Genomic DNA, 16008 nt, shown 5'->3' on the forward strand with positions numbered 1-16008 from the left:
TATATAAATTAATAATATTTTTGTTTTTAAAATTAATTTTTATTTAATGATTTTGTAGTATTGTGTCTCATGAATAATATATATTGTTTATTGATAATTTTTTTAAAAATATTTAATATGAAAGATGTAGATAATTGAGTGTAAAATTACAGTGTAACAACCATATATTATTATTAATTTATGGATTATGATAAGATTTTCAAAGAGTGCCTTATTTTATTGACCAAACATGGCATAAATCCACAACCACCCACAAACACAACCACCACCTCCCACATCTGTGACTCTTCTTCCACTACCCCCATTGTTATCATCTTCACCACCATCAACCTCATTTCATAACATTCCAATGGGGAATGCCTTGGGTGGAAAGAAGACCACCAAGGTCATGAAGATCGACGGCCAAACCTTCAAGTTCAAGACTCCGATCAGAGTCGCCGACGTCCTCAAGGACCACCCGGGGCTGGTGCTGCTGGAATCCGAGGCGGTCAAGCACTACGGCGTGAGGGCCAAGCCGCTGGAGGTCCACAGGGAGTTGGCGCCCAAGAGGCTCTACTTTCTGGTGGAGCTGCCGCGCGAGGCGACGGTGGCGCCGCGGAGGGTGCGGTCGGTGATCAACATGAGCGCCAAGGACAGGCTGGAGAGCCTGGTGCTGGCGCGGAGGTCTGCGTCCGACCTCACCATCATGAAGGGCCAGGGGATGGAAGGGGCGGAGAAGGGCGGAGTGCGGCTGAGGATGAGGGTGGCGAAGGCGGAGGTGGAGAGGGTGATGCGCGGCTGCGAAACGGAGGCCGAGGCGGCGGAGAAGATCGTTGGACTCTGCATGGCCAAAACCGGCGGGGCTTCAAAACCACGTCAGGTATCTTCATGCAAGTAAAATGTAATTTTTATTTTTTTTAACTTAATATCAACGAAATTCAAATAATAATAATAATTTATTATTATATAAAAAATATAAGGATTAAATCAAAACCAAATATTATACCACCAATTTATTCATTCTGATAAAAAAATTACCACCAAACTATTTGGATTTTTAATGATAGACTTTACCATGCAAGAATATATTTTTAAATGCATTAATTCTTGATTCTCTTTTATACTGCATATTTTCTGTAAACTTTTATTTGTGTATTATTAATTAATATTAATATTAATATAAGCCTTGTGGAAAAAAAATAACCCCTTAAAATATGTGTAGCATCATTACCACTGCTTAATCATTCAATTCTATCTGTATTCTTGAACAAATTAATTTTTTAATGAACTTAAATTGGTTTTTTTTTTATCATAACCCAATTTTGTATTTGATTTCTGATTAAAGAAATTGATAAATTTTTATTTTGTTTTTCTCATTAAAGCATGCTCAAATTTCCCTCATTTTTAATGGTTAAAATTTTGTCTGAACAAAATATATATAAGCACTTTTTATATTATTTAAATTTATATGATATACATAAGTATTTATTAGGATAATGTGTTTACGAACTGTTTTCAATAATTTTTTTACTAGATAACTTATAATTTACATCGAAAGAATACAAAAAAGTTTTAGAGAAATAAATTTTTGCATTTATTTTAGAAAATGGAGTTGAATAACAGAATTCGACCTAATGACGTTTTAGTCAATAGTTGTAGTAGAATTGATTATGTGAACAAGTTGACGTAGCTATATTATTATAAACGGAAAATTTGTTGTTTTTATTTGTTTTATAAATCATTATTGGTGGTCAAATGGTCAATGATTTATAGAAAATTTGTAAAAGGGACAAACTATAAGACGTTTTGTTAATCATTTATGTATGTTTTGCACAAAACAAAATTTATTAATATTTAATCATTTTTAATTATTTTAAACAGTAGTGTTTTTATATTCGAATTTGACCATGAATTGATGCAGTAGTTAGATGTATTAAAGTGATACAAGTTGTATATGGTAATGACTATAGTACTTACTTACAAAGTATTGACCACATTTTCTTATCAATTTCTCACACCACCATTCATTTTATAAACATACAATGCTTAACATTATATACGACTTTTGAACATTTTTAGCTATTCAAATAATATTTTCATTAATATTTTTTTAGTATTAAATTTTTTCATCCATCTCCCCCTCATGTCTAACGTTATTTTATTATCAATAGTTAAATTTATAATAATAAAAAATTATGAAATAGAAACCAATTTTAAAAAAATAAATTAAAAATAAAAGATCATATAATTTGAAAAATCTAAATATCCATTATATTATCAATTGTTGAATTTACACTAAAAATTTAGACATAAAAGATCATATAACATGAAAAATCTAAATATCTAATAGTGACGCGATAAATTTAAATTTTGATCATGTATATTTTTAGAAACTTTAATATAATATTAAAATAATAAAATTTAATCTTAATTCAATATTATAAAATTAATTTATTAAAGTGAAGTTTATATTAAAATTATTAATAAACAAAAAATAATAATTAATTATTATATTAATTAAATATATACTATTTTAGAGACTAAAAAATTTATTAGTATTTAAATTAGAACCTAAATAATTGGTAGATAAAACATTGAAAACTAATTAGATATAAATTTAGAAACTATTTATCAATAATAAAAATTAATTTAGATATCAATAATTGTTTAAATAATTTTTTTTAGTATTATCCTTATTACATTATAAGAAAATAAACTATTTTAGATATAGTAATTTTTTAATCTTTTAAATAATATTTAATTGGGAGATTCTTAAAACTTTTTTAAACTATTTGATAAATTTCAATCTTCACCTCCTATATGTGTAATATATTGAATTTACATCATAAATCAAAGAGCAATGACATAGATACTAAACAAACATTGAACAATTGTAAGAGAAGAGAAGAACCATATTCCTTTGCATTCGCATTCATATAGTTGACGACAAGCAAAACAGAATGGATAAGGAAAGAACAGCATTTGAGGCATAGAAAAACTCATATCAAAATGGTTAAGTGCCATGTCCTTTTCAAGTTGTTGGGTCTGCACAAAATAAAGATTCTTCCACACATATTATACATAATCTTTGCTTTAATAAACACAAACTTGCATGGTGATCATCATTGTTTATGCATTCATCATTGGTTGCCAAAATCAAACTATTCTCTACACCTTTCTATTCTATGCATTCATCAATATGTTTAATGTCCTCTAAATAATGCAAAGAGGTTTTTTTAAAAAGTTACACTCCATATTACGATCATGCGACTTACAAGTAGTAAATATAGAGTCAAATAATTTGTATTACAGATGATGTTTAATGTTTGAATTATGAAGAAGATGATTTTCTTGTTCTTTCATTGAGTCTTTCTCTGTTGTGTCAATCAAAAGGATCTAATTTTGATTGACTTTATTTTTACCTTATATGTTTGTTGTTACCATTACAAGAAAATCATTAAATAGAAATTTATTTTAGAGACAAAAAATAATTAGATGTTATAGTGACTAAATTAGAGATCATTTTAAAGACAACAAATTATTGATTTCTAAACTAGTTTCTAAATTGGTATCTAATTAGTTAATAGAAACTAATTTAGAAACCAATAATTTTTTTAGTCTTTAAAATGGACTCTAATTTAGTCACTATAGCAACTAATTATTTTTGTCTCTAAAATTGATTTCTATTTAATGATTTTCTTGTAGTGTAGACAAATAAAATGTGTGAAAGAAGTTGATAGGTTTATGATTATTTTGGATGGACAATTCTATAGTCACATTTTTATACAGATGACTATTTGTAGATAAATTAGGGTATCTTGAATACCCTTTTATTTATTTATATATTTTTTTTACTAATATTTTTTATTTTTAATATCAACATGATTAGAAGAGTTTGTACCCATAAATTAATGGGTTTGGATTATGAATTGTTGCAGAAAAGGGTGAGTTTTATGCCAATAAGTGAAGGAGGGAGTTCCATAGCAGTGGCTTCTTGACCAGTAATTTTACAAGAACTAGCCTTCAAATTTATCTCACCAGATGAATGAATGAGCTTCATGGTGCTTTATTAGTTAAATATAATTAATTAAGAGTGATGTTTTTTTACATTTTCTTGCTATATATTTTTATCACAAACTGTTGCAATAATTATATATGGGTGTTTTCTTATATTAGTTTCATTGAACAGTAAATTAAAATGCTGTTCATACCTTTCTAGTTGTGAATATATATGTGCTTTCAATAACATTTCTTCTTAAATTATTGTGTGTATTGTTCAAGTGTATAAAGAAAGAGACATCATCAATAACTCTAACTTTTTATGTTATATATATGTGAAAATTAAATTATTCTAATATTTGATCATGTTATTATAAATTTAATAGAATTAATTTTTATTACAAAGTGGACTTTAAGCTAAGACTCTAATCTCTAGTGTGTGACTATATATTTTGGATGGTCCGATAACGGCCCGATAGCGGGTGGCACGATAGGCCCAACACAAACACTCGCTAGGATAGACTCGAAATGACTCTGATACCATATTACGAAGTGGACTTTAAGCCTAACTCAACCCCATAAAACCGGCTCAATGGGGTGAGGTTTGCACCCACTTATATACAATAAAAGGCTCTAATCTCTAGTCGATGTAGGATCTCCAACAGTTTTGAAGATAGAAAAAAAATTATGTAATAATTTTTGTACAAATTTTTTATATTTTCCTTCAATTAATTACTGTTTACTACGAGAAATATAAAAGAAGAATAAATATATCATGTAAGAATTTGTTTAAGAGATAAACCATTAAAAATTCTTGTTGTATATTTCAAGTAAATGAACTAGAGCACTCCAAATATTTATTTATATAGGTTTATAATAATTTTTACTAATAAAAAATAAAGTTAAAACAACTATTATAACTTTTTTTTTAAATGATAAATGAAACTTTATGCATTAATCGGAACATATAAAAATACACATTAACTTTAACTGTAAGAATACATATTAGTCAAACAACAATAAAATGTCATTTTTTTTTCACGTGCTCACAAACTATATATTAATTCCAATTTGAATAAGAATAATTAATTTTTTTTAAATGATTTTAATATAATATATTATAAGATTATGATATTAAAACCGTGTATTGTAGGAGTGTTGACTTAGTTTTTCTTGGTTGTTTTTGTTCTTTTAACTTTGACTGATACAAATATTTATTAAAAGTGTATTTAAAATATTGTTAATACAGACAAACTTTAAATCATTTTTTTATTTACTTTAAAATTTTCAAGTTAAATATACGTTAATATTTGTTTTTAAAATTCCCAATACCAAATCTATTTAATACTGGGAAATATTAATTTGACTTGATAATAAAAATACAAAAAAGTTCACCTAACTATTATCATATATGAATTAATATCAACTTGTCACATTTAAAAAAATTATACTTTATCTATATAACCAAGCACAAGAAATTTACAAAATCCTTAATCCACTCATCCAAATTAAAAACATAGCTTATTATTTGTCATGCTATTGCTTATAAATACATGCTAAACCTAAAGCCTAATACTCAAAACACTTAAAATTTTTAATTACATAGTTCATGTCATTCATAATATTTATTTCTTCTTTTATTATAACAACTATAGTTGAAGTATTTTCAAAGTATTCCATAAAACTAATCTTCCTTTGCAATTTAATTACATTTAGAAAATTTTCACTTTTCTTTCACTTCTCTCACAAACTCAATATAACTTATTAAGTGAAGCAATAGATTAGATTGCAAAACTTTTTTAACTGTAATTATTGTATTTACTCATTTTACTTTGTTTGTGTTAAAAATTCAAAACAGAATCGAAATCCTACACTAAATAAAGATGGACAAAATAAATGATATATAAGAAAATATACACAAACCTTTTATCTTAAGTTTAAGGTTATAAATAATATAATAATCTCTTATATGGTTAATTTATGATCCATTAATACTGATTTTCTCTCTAGTGTCTCTTTCTAAAAAATTCAATAAAATTTGAGTTTGCATTTACTTATATACTATGAAATGTCCTTATCTCTAAAAGAGTTGGAATCTCCAACACACACCACGCCGAGAATCTCCAACTCGTGTGTAAGACTATATATTTATGGATGATCTGATAGTCACTCGCTAGCGGATGACGATCAACAAACTCTCGCTAGAATAAATTCTAAATGACTCTGATACCATATTAAGAAGTTCAACTCAACCTTACACAAACGACTTATAAAATAGGGTTTGTATCTACTTCTATATTATAAAATGTTTTTATCTCTAATTGATGTGAGATCTCCAACAATATATACTAGGTATATGATCTTTTATTCGAGTAGATAATATTTATTGAAAATACAAGTACAATGATGCTTTGTCATTTCTAATATATTTAGATTTAAGTATAAGGCATAGGAATGACATGGTTGGAGATTTCAGGTCATGATACGATTTGATCATGCAGTAAATACGAAAATTACTCTATTTTTCTGTATTAGTCTTCTGAAACATGTTTCTATGGTATAAGCTAAGCTATCTTCAATTAACACAAATGTTTTCAGGACAAAAACCACTGATATGTTGTTTATTTGAGAAGCAATTAAAAAGTCAGAAAATAGGTAAGAAAAACTGATAAAGTAGATAGATGCAGCAGAGTGAGAAACAGCTAAAAGAAAGCATACATGTATTAAGAGATAGATAACATATAATCAAGCTCGTCCAGTGCGCCTTCCAACTTTGAGTGCTAATTCGGTATCTATTTTGAGAGAGATGTCTAGTGCTTTCACTGAATGAGTCAACGAACCACTGCCACAAAACATGTCATCAAGCATGGTAATATTGTTCAAGATTGTAATTTATAAAAACAGGATATTTTTTGAGGCATTGGATAAGATTCACTACAAAAAAATTATGAAATAGAAACCAAAATAATTAGTTGCAATAGTAACTAAATTAGAGACCATTTTAGAAACTAAACAAAATTTTGGTATCTAATTAGCAAACAAGGTTTTAGAGACCAAATTTAGAAACTAAATAATTGGTAATTAAGACATTGGTTGCTAATTAGATACCAATTTAGAAACTACTTAACAATAATAGAAACTAATTTAGAAACCAATTTTTTTGTTTAGTTTCTAAAATGGTCTCTAATTTAGTTACTATTGCAACTAATTATTTTGGTCTCTAAAAATTAGTTTCTATTTCATGATTTTCTTGTAGTAATTGCTGAAGAGTTGAACACCATGTATTATTTATATGGAAAATGATGTTTTGACCACTCAGGAAGTTGTATACAACTCTCGATGGGATGAGTTTAGAAATAAATATATATAATAAAGGATAAATTTATAATTAAATGATATGAAAAAATATTAAAATAATAGTATTGAGAGTTTGAATGTGGTTGTATAAAAATTGTGAGTTGTCAATGTATTATTACCTTATTTATATTAAGCTTAGATATCATGATCTTCAAGTATAAATTTTTTTCAGTCTGGATAAATGGGTCAATCTTGTTTTGATCTAAGGCTAACCTGCTTACTAGAAAATAATAGTTCAGATGTGAAGTAAAAAAACTCATTAACAGAATCAATTAATTTAGATTGGTTTAGACAGTCTTGTTCATCAGATCAACTTGTGAACATTTCAATCTGAAACATCACTACTTGATTGAGACACAACTTCCAAAAACAGAATACATCTAAATGAGGTAAATGGGTTATAATACCAGATACTATGAAATGATGTGGAACTACCAAACTTAGAAGTTTACCTAGAAATGTAGGTCACTCCACTTTGCCCGATTCTATGTACAGTGTCTAGTGTGACATTTCCTGATGCCTGACATCACAAAAATGAAACTAGAAATTAGCAACTAAAGTTATCCTCGTTCAAATTTATGGTATCCACAAAATACCTGAGATTCTGAAATTATTAAGTAGCCCAAATTAATAACGATCCCAATAATGCAAGAAAAGCTAATTGGTCCAAGTAAAAATGGAGTATGACTTAGCAGGCACAACATCTTTTCACTGTGTGAATCCATAAAAAAATTGCCTCAAAGTGTAAACACATAATTTTGTATTTACATATCACTTAGCATATTTCGATATACCTCTTTAAATTATTAGACAATTGAGTAAACATGCTTGTTTATAAAGAAATTGACAGAAGCAAAAAGAAAATGGTAGTAATAAAAAAGTATATAAAATCAGTATCAAAATATTGTGCATCGTTAATTGTAAGAAATAACCCAAAATATACTACTGTAAAGATTAACTGAGAACATTTAGTCGTGAATACCTCAGTCTCATATCTCCCATTGATCAACTGCACAGCTTCTTTAAGCATAGATATGTCCACATCCCCATTGGGTAGAGGTACAACCATATTGTCCAACATTATTCGAGTCAAAGAAGTCTTTGTTTGGGATGAATAATGTAACACTTCTTCCACTTCCTCAAGAGTCCTGGTCTCAACCTGGAAAAAACACAAAAACCTTGAAACACAAATGGGAAACCACCGAAGTTACTTCATCTGTTACAACCTTCACATTGATTTCGACATCTCTTTTTTTTTCTTTCACAAACCCTCAAAGTGTTAACAATGGAAGAGATTATCAGAGTAAATGCAGAATAAATTTGGATAAGAGAAGGTATGGTATATTATCATAAGAGAATGTTTAACAATCAAACAAATTCACTCTATACAAAATGAACCCCGAGAATTGTTTTTGTAGGCTACAAAAAGTGCTCACACTTACTCAACATGTACCAAATTATTCATCGTCTCATGTTTTCAGAACCAATTTATTTTAATTTAAAAAAGCAATAAATGATAATAAGGAACCCATCAGAAGGTAACCCATCAAATAGAAACTTCTTAAATTCTAATAAATCCCCATGTATTTCCTTTTATCCGTGTTTTTTTGTTTTCAGTGTAATAAAGAGGGATTTTTCCTTTCGTAATGAATTATCTCCATTATTACTTATCAGTAATGTATGTTCCCATCATCTTGTTTCTGCATCAACAAATAATTTGTTACAGAAATAGTTATTAATTTGTCCTATAGCACATCACAACAACTGCTAATAAGTCAGTTGGAACCTGGCAGGCAAAACAATTTTCAAGAACTTTCTAAGTTGAGATAAGAACAATAGACTCAGAAATGGAAAAGGAAAAGAAATGAGTAAAACAATGAAGAGAACACTACCTCAACCTCCATTTGAAGACTATTTTGCTCCAGATACAGGTCAACGGCTTTAAGGGCACCTGTAACACCTCCAGCTGCTGATATATGATTATCCTTTATCATCACCATATCAAACAAACCCATCCTATGATTCCGACCTCCACCTATTAATACCTATAAAAGCAAATGTTTCTAGCTTACTGAGTAAACTTCATGCTTAAAAGTATAAATTATTAATAATAATTGTAAGGAAGTGATCCAAAGTCCAGACCGCCCACTTATCCACTAAACGTAAAGCTGGAGCAGTTTTTCTAGTCTCCAGCATATATGCAGGGTATGCTGCATTTGCCATTGCCTGTGGAAAAACACAAAATCTGTAATGTATTACTGGGCCAGTAAGATGTAACATATTAACATATTTTATATTCAATATGAATTCATAAGTCAACTTATTTTCCATAGTTGTGACAATAATGTTTTCAATACATTTACAAAAAAACAGCCATATTATCAACAATATGTGGAATTGTTAGCCTTCATTCAGACAATATGAGTAACTAGATACAGAATATAGGGTGCAAAGGCAAACATGGCAAGGAGCGTGGAAGAAAGGAATGAGGCTGGGACAAGAGGATAAAAGGAAAGTATGGGAGTGGAGAGTGCATACAAAAAATTGTGCAAAGGGATGTGTTGAGTGTGATTGACCATTTGTAAGGCTGGAATTCCCTCAGGGAGTCTCTTTTCTTAAGGATGGAATTACAAGCCATCCAACATTCCCTTCTGATGTTAAGAGAACTCCAAATCGGTGATAGGAAGGCTTCAACTACACTAAGAATTCTAGGCTAAACTAGAGAAACATAAATGAATTAAAAGAGGTGGCTTTATTTCTTCTTACCTAGAGTCCAATGAGGTTTGCTAGGTGACTTTGCCTTCACAATGTAAGAATGCCCAATAATTTTAGTATTTCCCTTGTCTTTGTAAATGAGGCCTTTGTAAAGAACATTCTTAATATACTTTAGGACCCGTACAACTGCATCTACATCCCAATGATCTTGACAAGGAGAGTTTAAAAACTGATTAACTACATTCACTGCAAATGCAATGTTAGGACAAGTCGTAATAAGGTAATTCAGCTCACCAACTAACCATTTGTATCCCCCAGGGTCAAAATATGGTTTTCCTTGGTCCAATACAAGTTTGACACTCGAATCCATTGGTGTCAAACATCCTTGTTTCTTCTAGAATGTCCAAAGCATAATTTCTATAAGATATGACCAAGTCATCCTTGGACTGTGCAACTTCTATATTAAGGAAATACCTCAATGTCCAAGGTCTTTTGTCTAGAATTGTTGATCCAGAAATTGTTTTAGTTGGACAATACCCTCCTTATCACTACCTGTAACAACAATGTTGTCCACACATACAATGAGATAGATACCCTTGGTGAGAATAATGGTAAAATAGAGAATGATCAATATTATTTGTATCATTCTAAACTACTGAATGAAAATTTGAAACTGCCAAAACAACGCAAGAGGTGATTGTTTGAGGCTACACAGACACTGAACAACAAATCAAGGAGATTGCTCCGTGAAGACTTCCTCATCAAGATCACATTATAGAAATGCATTCTTGATGTCACTAAAACAAAGTCCAATGACAAGTAATTGTAATTGACAAGAGAAGAAAAATAGATGTAATTTTAGCAATAGGAGAGAAAATGTCAATATAATCTTGTTCATATATTTGTGTGTATCCTTTGGCAATCAAATGAACTTTATAGCAATCAATTTCACCATCGGAACCTATTTTAAGAGCATATAACTACCGACACCCAACAACTTATTTGTCAGCTAGAAGAGGAACTAACTCCCAAGTACCACTATTTTGGAGGGAACACATCTCATTAATCATTATTTGTCACCATTTTAACAGGTTTTTCGTGAATAGGGAGTGAGACACTGGGATTGAATGGCATGCAGTCCCACCTCCATCTCTCAAAGCCTTGCCACATGCTGAAACCAAGACAACCATTGTGCCCACAATAGCCGTTTTCATGGAAAGCAACAGAGTCACAATCACGGATCCAAGGATTTAAACAATGCAATAGCTCCATAGTGCCACTATAGTGGTTATGTAATAGGTTTGAAATAATATATTAATAAAAAATATATATTTGCAATACCATTCAAGATAACTATGCTCCCAAAACAGCTAATCAAATTTTCTGAGTAATTATTCCTATGCGTTTATGTTCCCAGAATGGGTAGGACTCATCTCCAACAAGTGAAAGGCTTGTTTCATCTCATAAGGTTCTGGACTATTAGTTTTAATTAAGCTACAATCAACCAAGTGCCACACTATACATGCAGCATTGTGCAAGAACCTATTCCATTGAACACTAGCAGTAGCAGTGGCATGGTATTAACAAATATGCTCTAAACAGAATAGCGACAAACCCAAGTAAATCATCTTCAGAAATATATCCAATTCAGCCATTTTGTAATTAAGATGCAATATTATCTACACTTCCAATGATTGATATCAAATATTTTCATTTCAATAGCCTACAGACCTTTAACAGAATATAGTGTTAGCTAACTAAGTTCAATATTTATCTTAATCAGTTAGGTAGTAGCAAGCACAATACAGAATAGTTAACAAAAGAAAAAGGATAAAGTAAACAACAGATTACCTTAGTTAGAGTTGCAATACCACTCATCCTCTGCATAAAGTTTAGTACTACTCTTTCAGCTACAACAATGTTGTGTGCCCGTCCTGTCCACAACATACTGAGAATCAATAGAAGCCGTTCATGAATTAATTAGAAATGAATAATGTTTTTTATTCCACTTGCTTTTGCAATTTTGATTTCCTAATAATTATCTCACCGTGAACTTTTCCAAACTGTAGCCCTTTATGGACAAAATCTCCATCATTTCTACACCACTCCACCTGATATTTGCAAGTAATCCTCAATGATTCAGCCAAGAACCAACCATGCATATAATGACTGACGTTCTGTGTAATGCTTCCATACCTTCAAAGAAGGGTCAACCTCATGAAATATCATCTCTGCAAGTGCTATTCCAGCAATGATGCCATCCTCCTTTGCCAAAAAATAAGCTTCCACTTCCATGTCAAATGGAATGGTAGCCTTGCATGTTACATCACCTACAATTGAAACAATACAGAAACCATGAGTGCATTATATCTACCAAATAAAAGTTTGCATATCAGTATCATTTATTTGCACAAGCCCAACAGCATGGAAGAATTTACATTTGCTTATAATAATCAGTGAACATTAACAATTCAACTGGTGATTTATAGATTTAAAACTCAGTAAGAAACATGGCACCTAGTGAAAGAAAAGAAACATGAACAGGAATAAACCTCGATCCCCAGCATCTTCTGCAAGTGCTAACTTGATAATGCCCTTCAAATCGTAAGTTGGGTGCTCAGGAGGCTTTATGGCAAAGGACTCGTATGATATCCTAGAGCTTGTGACTTCAGTTGCAGACATTTTAACAACCGTCCTGTAATTGTACATGATTTAAAACAAATTGATCAGAAAATACATAATGTGTATAAAGTGGCACATGAAAATACTACCATCCACGATGATCAACAAACACACTCTTTAGTGAGTTTTCATGAATTTAAGAACTGTTTGGTTTAGATAAATAGTTTCATTAATGTCTTATTGAACAAGTACTTCTTATCTAACCACTTAGGTATAAGTTGTTTTTATCATCAAACGGGGAATAGGGCTAAACTATGTTTATATTAGTTGTAAGCTGTTTTCATAAGCTAACAATTGGGGTTAAGGGCTTATTAAAATAAGTTGAAAACAACTTATTAACATATCATAAGTTATCCCACACTTACATAAGTACTTGTGTCAAGTCAAAATAAGTCCTTATAAGTTGTAAATAAGCTGTTTCAAATGGAGCCTTAATCAATTACATATGAAACTGATTATTTAATTCCAATTGTCAGAACTTATGCTCAAACAGAGCCAATTAAGCCATACTAACCATGCGTATGTTGCCATTCACAAACTAAAAATAGAAGCAAAGTCAAGCATGAACCATATATATCACCAAATAACACGAGCAAGATAATCGTTTGACTTTAATTTGAAAAGTGTCATTGTTATCCTTACTTTTTGGAATTCTCGAGCAATCATAAACCCACAAACACTTATAATCACAAACAAATCAAGTCTGAGCAATGTGAAAAAAAACTATCTATATGATCAACGTGATGAATACATCCTCCAAGATATAAGAGACTCACCCAAAAAATGGTCGGGGCAACAAAACTAGTCAAGCCCTTTAGTGAGAATGAATAACCCAGAAACTCAGAGAAAAGGGAGAAAAAATTATACCAGAGATAGCTCTTAAAAACACAAGCAACAGATATTTATAATGAAAAACATAGATTCTAAAACCACCAAAGACGAGTCAAGAACAACAAGTAAACTAAAATATCTACGTTTTTTAGGATAAAATCTAAATAAAATTACAAAGAATTTTTAAATATAATCAAATAGACATATCAACATTTTGAAATATCAACAACATACCCAACACTTCTCTCTATATACCCTATTCCAGAATTATAACCACTATCACAAGTGCCTTTTCACAAAGGACAAACAATATTCAATAATAAAGAGGGTATGGCTGTTTGAAAAAAAATAGGAAAAAAATTAAAATTAGCTTAATTTATAAAAGTTCTTACCTCTAGTTTCTATAAAATTTACTTTTAATTTATTCATAAGCTATTTTCAGTCAAAGGAGAATTTTATTTTTCTTATTTATTCTAGGAAAAGTCCTTATGTATATTTCCAAAAAAAAAAAAAGCACTTTACCTGAGTTTTGAATTTGATTGCGGTGGAAGTTTAAGTGGGAGGCTGCAACAAATAACCAAAATACGTAAAAAATGTGAGAATTTCTTACAAAAATTCGGAAGCAATGAAATGAAACGGCGGCGTTTTGTTGCGGGACAAGGAAGAAGAAGAAAGACCTTAGTGCAGGTGCAAACGCTGCGGTGTGAAACGCGATTTGTAGTGGAAACCCTTGAACGCCGCAGCTTACAGCCATGTGAAAACGCGATTCGAGGGTATTTTTCTCTCTTCAACTTCAATTACTCATCATGAATTGCGAAAATTGAGTAGTGTTTGTTGCACCATTATACACAAAAGTGTGTGCATTTTAGCATCAACTTTTCTATTGGGACCTCTTTTCCACAAAGACCATGAAAGCAAGTTGAAATTTTATTCCGATTCTGAAATGGAAAAGATCATTCTTTGCGTGACTAAGCTACTCTTCTGTGAAGGGGTTTATGCATACTCTGTTCTGGGATGCTGGCGATTTTTTTTTTCTTTTACTTTGCTGATAAAAAAATAAAATAAATTTTATGATATTATATTAATAATAAAATATAAATAATTGGTAGGTAAATTCTTAATAGTTAAATAGATATTAATATAAAAATTATTTATTAATAATAAAAATTAATAACTTTTTTAATATTTAAAATAATATTTAATTTAATTGATATATTAATTAATTTTATTTTTTAAAAAATTGTTTTTATTTAATAATTCTATTAAATAAGGTATTTATTTTTTCATCTTTTTGTCGAACTTTTTTTTCCTTTTGTTCTATTAATATTTGAGTTTGAGCATTTTTTTTTTTTTTGTGGGTCTTGTTTTTAAATGTTTTCCTTCATTTTAGCATGATGGGAAAGAAAGCTTGAGTGTGTGAGAGAGGTATTAATTACATAAGAGAGCGGTAAGAAAATAGAGCTATATGCTTTAACATATTATTCCAAAACTAAGAAAGTTTTACATTGTTTAAGTCTTTATAAACACATTCTCCTTTTATTTCATAGAAAATAAATCAAAATAAAATTATTAGACCGAGTGTGAAAATAATTTGAATGTATTGATTTCATTCTAACTATTATCTTTCAAAACAGCTATATCATGAGAAGAAGAAGAAAAATCTATAATGTATAAGTACGAAGATATGAAGTGTGTGCAAAATTATTAATAATAAATTCATTTAGAATTAGGGTTTTATTGGTTGTACATTTTTGTTTAACACAAACAAAATTTGTGTTAGCATGTGTAAAGGTTCATATATCTCTTTATAAAGAATCTCAATGTAATGAATTTTTTATCAAATTAATGTACAAGAGTGATTAAGAAATGAACTTTAAGTATAACTCAATTTCATAAAATCAATTTATGAGATAAAATTTGTATCCACTTATAACGAATGAAATGTTTTAATCTTTAATTGATGTGAGATCTCTAACATCTCCTCACTCCAAGAGTGACAGCTCGTACGTGAGACAATATATTATTGGTGGTCTGATAACGACTCACGAATGACACAATAAACCCAACAAACTCTTGTTATGATAGATTTTAAATGACTCTAATACCATAACTTTGAACATATTATTTAGATAGGAATAGGAATGAAAAAATACTGGAGGACTATTATAGTTTTAGATATATAGAGAAATTATATATGGGAAGAAAATAAGTTAGAATCAATTAGTTGTTATTTATTAGTACACTAAAATTTAAGCACTTTGATTAATATAATTTTACATAGGATAATAAGAACTAGTATTTTTAACCGTGAAACGTGCGTGATTTATTTTTAAAATATAATATTTTTATAATATAAATTTAATTTGATAAAAAAATATTTTAAAAATTAAATAAATTATTTTCACCTCGTCATAAAAATAAATATTCTTATAAGAACTAAAATGT

General features: G+C 29.6%; 2 protein-coding genes across 3 annotated transcripts; one reads left to right on the plus strand and one right to left on the minus strand.

Moving 5' to 3' along the window:
• Positions 1–226: 226 nt before the first annotated feature.
• Positions 227–4239, plus strand: LOC137806205 (uncharacterized protein At1g66480-like). The gene is made up of 2 exons (XM_068606198.1): positions 227–859; positions 3918–4239. Exons 1-2 carry the CDS (start codon positions 350–352, stop codon positions 3975–3977), a joined length of 570 nt encoding a protein of 189 aa, XP_068462299.1. The 5' UTR covers positions 227–349; the 3' UTR covers positions 3978–4239.
• A 2227-nt stretch (positions 4240–6466) lies between these two features.
• LOC137806206 (quinolinate phosphoribosyltransferase [decarboxylating] 1a) lies at positions 6467–14603 on the minus strand. 2 transcript variants are annotated; one of them, XM_068606199.1, is made up of 11 exons: positions 14241–14603; positions 14086–14127; positions 12603–12745; positions 12247–12380; positions 12098–12161; positions 11902–11984; positions 9478–9561; positions 9228–9380; positions 8318–8494; positions 7788–7855; positions 6467–6820 (listed from the first exon to the last, which is right to left on the minus strand). In XM_068606199.1, the coding sequence occupies exons 1-11, from the start codon at positions 14315–14317 to the stop codon at positions 6724–6726; spliced, it is 1122 nt and encodes a 373-aa protein (XP_068462300.1). In that variant the 5' UTR covers positions 14318–14603; the 3' UTR covers positions 6467–6723. The 2 variants fall into 2 exon arrangements, with proteins under 2 accessions (XP_068462300.1, XP_068462301.1); XM_068606200.1 differs by lacking the exons at positions 14086–14127; positions 14241–14603 and adding an exon at positions 13509–13529.
• Positions 14604–16008: the final 1405 nt, after the last annotated feature.

The sequence above is a fragment of the Phaseolus vulgaris genome, chromosome 3 (genome assembly GCF_000499845.2).
Source record: "Phaseolus vulgaris cultivar G19833 chromosome 3, P. vulgaris v2.0, whole genome shotgun sequence".
NCBI classification, from domain to species: Eukaryota; Viridiplantae; Streptophyta; class Magnoliopsida; order Fabales; family Fabaceae; genus Phaseolus; species Phaseolus vulgaris.

Coding starts and splice junctions, on each gene's coding strand:
- LOC137806206 (XM_068606199.1), bottom strand. CDS start 14,317: ATGGCTGTAAGCTGCGGCGTTCAAGGGTTTCCACTACAAATCGCGTTT. Junction 14,128..14,240: donor GCGTTTGCACCTGCACTAAG/GTCTTTCTTCTT, acceptor TATTTGTTGCAG/CCTCCCACTTAAACTTCCAC. Junction 6,821..7,787: donor GGAGTGACCTACATTTCTAG/GTAAACTTCTAA, acceptor GTTTTGTGGCAG/TGGTTCGTTGACTCATTCAG.
- LOC137806205 (XM_068606198.1), top strand. CDS start 350: ATGGGGAATGCCTTGGGTGGAAAGAAGACCACCAAGGTCATGAAGATC. Junction 860..3,917: donor GGGCTTCAAAACCACGTCAG/GTATCTTCATGC, acceptor GAATTGTTGCAG/AAAAGGGTGAGTTTTATGCC.